Source organism: Trichechus manatus, unplaced genomic scaffold (assembly GCF_000243295.1).
Source record: "Trichechus manatus latirostris isolate Lorelei unplaced genomic scaffold, TriManLat1.0 scaffold00005, whole genome shotgun sequence".
Taxonomy (NCBI): domain Eukaryota; kingdom Metazoa; phylum Chordata; class Mammalia; order Sirenia; family Trichechidae; genus Trichechus; species Trichechus manatus.
The window spans coordinates 943308-951161 of NW_004443941.1; the positions used below are offsets into that span (position 1 = coordinate 943308).

The 7854-nt window shown below is 40.6% G+C and overlaps 1 protein-coding gene across 1 annotated transcript in view; it reads left to right on the forward strand.

Moving 5' to 3' along the window:
• Positions 1 to 4542: 4542 nt before the first annotated feature.
• USP34 (ubiquitin specific peptidase 34) overlaps positions 4543 to 7854 on the forward strand; it is a 190491-nt gene continuing 187179 nt past the window's right edge. The window contains 2 exon segments of the mRNA XM_023734886.1: positions 4543 to 4713; positions 4716 to 4777. Coding sequence (XP_023590654.1) covers positions 4680 to 4713; positions 4716 to 4777 — 96 coding nt within the window. The 5' untranslated portion in view covers positions 4543 to 4679.

Sequence of the window (7854 nt, forward strand, 5' to 3'; positions counted from 1 at the left end):
CATTAGCCTCAGGTGTAGCCCGGCTCTCACGAACCCAGAGCAGCAGGCCAAATTGCTTTCTGTTCCTCACAGACGGGAACCTGGAGGTCTTAATTGTATCTTTCATTTGATCCTCTTATTTTCTACCTCTTGCTTCATCCCTGCCTTTAGAAGTATCTGATGCTTCTTCAGTTCTACACCTTTTCAGTGTTGTGGGGGTATATCTTTCTTTTTGTTGGTACATTACCCTGTAATGACTTCCAAGTTTATTTTTTCCACTCTCAATCACTTACTATTCTTTTTACATCTTACAAAATTGGTTGACAACTGTCTCAGTCATCTAGTGCTGCTCTAACAGAAGTACCACAAGTGGATGGCTTTACAAAGAGAAATTTATTCTCTCACTGTCCAGTCCAAATTCAGGGCATCAGCTCCAGGGGAACACTTTATCTGTCGGCTCTGGAGGAAAGTCCATGTCATCAGTCTTCCTTTGGTCTGGGAGCTTCTCTGCGCAGGAACCTCAGGTCCATAGGACGAGCTCTGCTCCCAGCACTGCTTTCTTGGTGGTATGAGGTTCCCATGTGTCTCCGCTCACTTCTCTCTTTTACATCCAAAAGAGATTGCATTAAGACACTGATCTTGCCAACCTCATCAGTATAACCTCATCACAGTGATAGAATTTACAACACATGAGGAGATCACATATAATCTCATCATAGTGGTAGAGTTTACAACACATAAGGACATCACATCAGATAACACAATCACACAATACTAGGAATCATGACCTAGCCAAGTTGCTACACACATTTTTTGGGGACACAGTTCAATCCAAGACAACAACTGTCTTCTCCCATTATTTCTGTCCTTGTGGAATGATGTCTTTTTTTCCCTTTAGTATATTTGTAATCAAGTCTGGAACAGAGCAGAAGTAAGTTTATGTGTAAAATCAAGTTAGGCTTACCTGAAAGTGATGCTTCTATTTAAAAGCAAAACTTTTCCACCTTGAATTGTGAGTATGGTACGTAGAAAGAAATGCTATATTGAGAATTCAGATATAGTCAATACTCATCATTCGCACATTCTGTATTTATGAATTTGCCTACTTACTAAAACTTATTTGAAACCCTACAATCAGTGCTTGTGGCACTTTTGTGACCATTCCTGGACATGTGCGGAGCCATGAACAGTTGGAGTTGCCAGGTGCACAAGTTCCCAACTGAGGCCGAACAAGGTGACACTCTGCCTTCTTGTTTCAGCTTTCATACTGTAAACAAGTGTCCTTTTTGTGGTCTGTTTAGTTCATTTTTTTTGCTTTTTGTTGGTGGTTTAGCTGTTTGAAGGGCTGTCTAGTATTTCCAAGAGCAAGAAGGCTGCGGTGTGCCTTATGGAGAAAACGTGTGTTAGGTAAGCTTCACTCAGGCATGAATTACAGTGCCACAGGCCATGAGTTCAGTTTCAATGAATCATCAGTGGGATCCATCAGAAAAAGGAAGAGGAAATTTGCCAACCTGTTGGTTAGGCTGCTCTTGAAAATACTCAAGTAACATCTATAGCGCGTGAGGAACGTGTGACACAGATGGAAGCATGGCTACGTTTGTGGATTCATGATATGACGACTGACTTAAAGTATAGTGGACAGCATTGTCATGAGGCTGAAAGCCAAAGAAGTTAATGGTTACGTTACCCAGAGTCAGGAAAACGTTAAACCCTTTTCAGCTAGTGCTGGCCAGCTCACACAAGTTAAAAGGCATGTTTTGTGAAAATGTTCAGCTAGCAGGTAAAGTAGTTTCTTCAGATCTGGACGCTGGAAGAATTTAAAAAATACCTGCTGAGTGTCGCCCAGGAAAAGGGTTACGTGGAAGAACAGATTTCCAGCATGGTGCTAACTTCCCCTGGTTTTCGTGGGACAAGAAAAGGTGGAGAGTTTAACCACAGTGCGCTGCCCTGTCACACTCCATGCAGCTCCATCAAAAGGAAGATGTTAGTTAATGTGTTTATGAAACTTGACATGCTTAATTTTTAAAGACTTCATTTGCATGACTATGTTATATAGAAAATGGTGTGACCCGAGGTTCACAGGAACCTAACCTTGTGTTTTCCCTAGGAGCAGTCGTTCAGCATTTGCTGGTTCAGCACTCCTGGCAACTGTACAGAACATATTACTGTTGTTGTTAGGTGCTGTCGAGGTGATTTTTGACTCATAGCGACCCCATGTGACAGAGCAGAACTGCACCATGGGGCTTTCTAGGCTTTAATCTTTACAGGAGCAGATTGCCAGGTCTTTTTCCTGCAGAGTGGCTGAGTGGGTTCAAACTGCCAACCTTTCGGTTAACAAATGAGTGCGTATCCATCGCGCCAGGGCTCCTTTCATGGAACATAACTACCATAAATAACAAGAATCTGTTCTTAGACTTCTCAGAATTGACATAATAAAAAGTATAACTTATGAAGTATATAGAATCATTAAAAAGATACACACATAGATAGAGTGATCATCTGTGAATCCACCTCCACTTACATCTCAGGTCTCCCTTGAACTTGTGCATTCTGGGGCTGCAGGGACCCAGACCCAGCTCTCTGTTACTTTGTTCACGTGGCATTTTTGTCTTTGAGGATTAGTTCCCTAGTAATTTATCAAGATGTTTAATTCCTATTTCCTGACAATGAATTTTTAAAGTAGATTTGAATCTTTAGCTGAAGGTCGTTTTCCTGAGAAATCAGATTCTAGTTTTCTTTAAAGAAAGATACTCAAATTCATGATCCCTCACTTTGAACCTGGTTTTCCCAAAACCTAATAGAAGAAGGTGTTCACCAAAAGAACTTGGGGAGCGATGTGCTTGTTTTTCTTCTTGTAGAAATCATGATATTATAGAAATTTAAAGCTGAAGGAGACCTTAGAGATAAAAACCCTTTCATTTTGTCACTGTAAAAACAAGTAGGATGTGTTATTCATCTATTTCTGTGTAACAAGTGACCCCACAAGTCACTGTCTTGATACAACAGTAAGCATGTATTATCCCAGGTTTCTGTGAAACAGGAATTTGGGAGTGATTCAGCTTGTGTTTCTGACTTGGGCCTCTCCGAGGCTTGCAGTTAAGGTGTAGGCCGTGTCACAGTCATTTGAAGGCTTATGTGGGCCTGGAGGACCTGCTTCCACAGTGGCTCATTTACATGGTGGGCACGTCCGTCCTGGTTGTTAGTGGGAGGCCTCAGTTCTTTCCCATGTGGCCCCCCCACAGGCTGCTTGTGTGTCCTCACGAGATAGCTTGACTTTCCCCAGAGTGAGTGATCTAAGGGGGCAAGGCAGAGGTGGCAATGCCTTTTATGACCTAGTCTTAGATGTCACACATTGTCATTTCGGCAACATTCTATTCATTTGAAGTGAGTCATTAAGTTTGGTCCACATTCAGGGAGAGGAAAATGGACTTCACATTCTGAAGGAAGGGATATCAAAGAATTTGTGACAGTACTTCAAATCCAGCACAGCTGGAGAGATGAGATTATTTCTGCATGTTCAGACACAGAGTTGGTGATATATTTGGACTATAATATAGATGTTTTGATTTGTTTCAATAATATTACTAGGTGAAAATTATAAGTGATAGGTATTTAACCGTCATCCATTATTGGATATAAATATTATTAGAACGAGATGCTTGTGTGTGTGTGCGTGCGCGCTGTTTATTTATTGATTCTCCAGACCCTTTGATTATCCACGATATGCCAAGCATTAAGCATTGTACTTCTCACAGGACATGTGTAAGAAAATTAGATTTGTATGTAATACTTACTAACTCTTACTGTTTTTATTTATTTTTACTTTTTACTGGAGCTGATGAGTGTGTGGTGTTCCTAAACATGTTTGATTTACCAGATAGATTAGGAATGCCCCTCCCAAGTAGCATTCAAGCAAATTATTGATTTAAAAATGTAGCTGTTTTATTAGTTGACAGCTGAAGTCCTGATGTTAAATAACCAACTAGCTTCACTAGTAAGGTGTTTATTATAGCCAGTTTCCTAATATTTACTAAACAAATACTGGATCCTCAGTACTTGGAGAAGCAAATAAATGTGCCACAATTTTTGTCCTGAAATACCTCTTTGTGTAGGACAGATAAATACATACATAAAACTGAGGATATAGTTGTAGATCTAATTATGGTGACTTTATACTAACTAAAATACCAGTTGTTGATATGATGCAGTGTTTATAAGTTTTTTGGTGCTACCCCAGCAGGAAGGAGGAAATAAAAACAAATCTAGAAAAGAAGTGTTTTAGTATTTGCTTATTTGATTTTTCGTATTACTTATTAGAAAAATACAATTGTTGCCTCTTTAGGAAGCATTCATTTATTGACTTTTTTTCTCTTGTAGGCAATGTCTATGCTGCTTCAAGGAATATAAGCATTTGGAGATTTTTAACCAAGTAGTTTGTGCACTTATTAACTTAGTGATTGCCCAAGTTCAAGTGCTCCGGGACCAGCTTTGTAAACATTGTACTACTATTAACATAGATTCCACGTGGCAAGATGAGAGTAATCAAGCAGAAGAACCACTGCATATAGAAAGAGAGTGTAATGAAGGAAGTACAGAAAGACAAAAATCGATAGAAAAAAAATCAAACTCTACAAGAATTTGTAATCTGACTGAGGAGGAATCTTCAAAGAGTTCTGATCCTTTTAGTTTATGGAGTACAGATGAGAAGGAAAAACTCTTACTATGCGTGGCAAAAATTTTTCAAATTCAGTTTCCCTTATATACTGCTTACAAGCATAACACTCATCCTACTATAGAGGTATGTAAAATAGATATTGTGAATTTTAAGTAATGTAAGTCATAGTTAACGTGGCATCTGTTTCTCACTTGTGAAAAATAAACTTGAAGACGGAGTTAATGCTGATGGAAAAATCTGTAAAAATCATTACTGTTATCAAGATTATTCCAGTCTTCTCCAGCACATTTCTATAGCAATTTGTGTTGAACATTCACTCAGTGTAGTCCTATTAAGGAAAAATTTGTAAACTGAACTCATAAAAATTGAACTGTTAGTTAGGGACCTAAACATTTTGGTGGTGTAGATCTGTGCTGATCTATTTAAGAAATAATGCTTGAGGAAAAAGGGACACACAGAATTTTGAATTTCATTCTTAGAAACATAAATAGCTGCATTTAGAAAGCCCTTTGTCAGGAAAAATATTAACAAAGTATCAGTAATTAGTAGTTTTAGAAGGAGCCCTGGTGGCACAATAGTTAAGCACTCACCTGCTAATCAAAAGTTTGGCGGTTTCAGCCCACCTGGCGGCTCTGTGGGAGAAAGACCTGGTGACCTGATTCCATAAACATTAAAACCAAAAAACCCATTGCTGTCGAGTCAGTTCTTATAATGACCCTATAGGAGAACTAGAACTGCCCTGTTAAATAATTTCTTTTATAAAGATCAGCACAAAGCAGGCTCCTGTGAGATGGAGGTTAAAGGTATCTCAGATGTCTAACTTTTCCAAGCTGCTGTGCCATTCCATCATCTCTAACATCAACTACTCCCTCTCGCCTCAGTACTCTCCCTCCTGTCTTTGGATTCCCTAATTCGCTGCAACGTCTCACAGAATTCAAAAACCGTATAAAGGAAATGCCTCACGTGATCGTGGAGGCTAGCAAGTCCCAGATTCGTGAGTCAGGTATAGACTTCTCCCTGGTCCTCAGTCTCTGCCCAGAGGCACTCAGCTTTCTCGCTCCATGTGCCGGGAAGCCCACTGTGCCTTCTCCTGTGGATCTCTCCTTTCTTGATGGTAGTGGGCTCTCCTCTCTGCTCTGGAATTGTCTTTAAGGCAAAACTGACCAATCCCCTCCCTCGGGGGCCACAGTTATCTTATTTGCACAGCCCAGCCCAGTCACCTGGGTGGGAGTCACAAGACCATGGCTGGAATGGCCACACACAAAAGTAGTTAATCACGCTGCACCCATAGTGTTTCCAAGGCTGTAATCTTTACGGAAGCAAACTGCCACATCTTTCTTGCATGGAGCAGCTGGTGGATTTGAACCTCCAACCTTTTGGTTAGCAGCTGAGCACTTAACCATTGCCCCACCAGGGTGCCTTTAAAAACTACTTGTTAAGGATTACAGCCAAGAAAACCAAATGAGGCAGTTTTACTCTGTAGCATGGGGTCACTATGAGTTGGAATAGATTTGATGGCACCCAGCAACAAGAGTAGTTTTAAATAGTAATATCTTTTGGTAACTCAAGATACTTGACTATTTCCGTTAGTGATATATTTTTTGTATACATGTACTTTTCCTTGAACATTTTATTGTGCTTTAGGTGAAAGTTTACATAGCAAATTTGTTTCCCAATTAGTGATTCTTACCCAGATTGTTCTGTGATAATGGTTGCAATTCCTGCAGCGTGGCAGTACTCTCCCCATTTCCTCCTTCGGTTCGTTTCCGTTAGTCTGGTTCCCGTGCCCCTCCCTGCTGTCTCATCTTTTGTTTTGGGCAGATGTTGCCCTTTTGATCTCATATAGTTGATTGTTCCAAGAGGCACATTTTTCATGGGTGTTATTGTTTATTTTATAGCCCTGTCTATTATTTGACTGAAAGGTGGCCTCCAGGAGTATCTTCAGTTTCAAGTTAGAGGTTTGTCTTAGGGCAATAGTCTCGAGTTTCCTCCAGTCTCTTTCAGACCAGTAAGTCTGTATTTTATTTTAAATTTGAATTTTGTCCTACATGTTTTACCCATTCTAACCAGGAGTTTCTGTTTGATCCCAGTCAGAGTGGTTAGTAGTGATAGTTCTTCTGGTCTCAGGTTAGAAGAGGTTGGTGGTTCATGTAGGCGATTAGTCCTCTGGACTAATTGCTTCCTTGAGTCTTCAGTTTTCTTCTTTCTCCTTTGCTCCACGCAGGAAGAGACCAAGAGTTGCTTCTTAGATGGCAGCTCACAAGCTTTTAAGACCCCAGATGCAACCAGCCATGCTAGGATGTAGAACGTTATCTTTATGAACTGTGTTTTGTCAGTTGACCTGTGTGCCCTGTGAGACTATGTTCCTTACCTTCAAGTCCAGTAGTTCAGTCCCGATGTCTAATGTCTAAGTAGTTTTCTGTAAGTTTGCCCCCGTGAGTGCTCTATTCTATATATGAGTATAGATGTAGCATTTACAAATATGTACAGGCATACCTCAGAGAGATTTGCGGTAAAGCAAATACCACAATGAAGCGAGTCGTGGGAATTTTTTTTGTTTCCCAGTGCATTTAAAAGTTATGTTTACACTATGTTGTTGTTGTTAGGTGCCATCAAGTCGATTCCGACTTGTAGCGACCCTGTGTACAACAGAACGAAACACTGCCCAGTCCTGTGCCATCTTCACAATCATTGTTATGCTTAAGCCCATTGTTGCAGCCACAGTGACAATCCATCTCATTGAGGGTCTTCCGCTTTTTCACTGACCTTCTACTGAGCATGATGTCCTTCTCCAGGAACTGATCCCTCCTTACAGCATGTCTAAAGTATGTGAGACGTAGTATTGCCATCCTTGCTTTTTTTTTCCCATACAAAAATTTATACACACATTGTTATGTGACTCTTAATTGCTCTCCCCATACTGTGACAGTGCACTCCTCCTTTCCACCCGATTCCTCATGTCCATTCAACCAGCTCCTAACCCTCTCTGCCTTCCCATCTCACTTCCAGACAGAAGCTGCCTGTATAGTCTCTTGTATCTATTTGAGCTAAGAGGCACACTCCTCACAAGTATCCCTTTATGTCCCACAGTCCAGTCCAATCCCTGTCTGAAGAGTTAGCCTCGGAAATTGTTTTAGTTCTGGGCTGATAGAGAATCCAGGGGCCATGCTTTCTGAGGTTCCTCTAGTCTCAGTCAGACC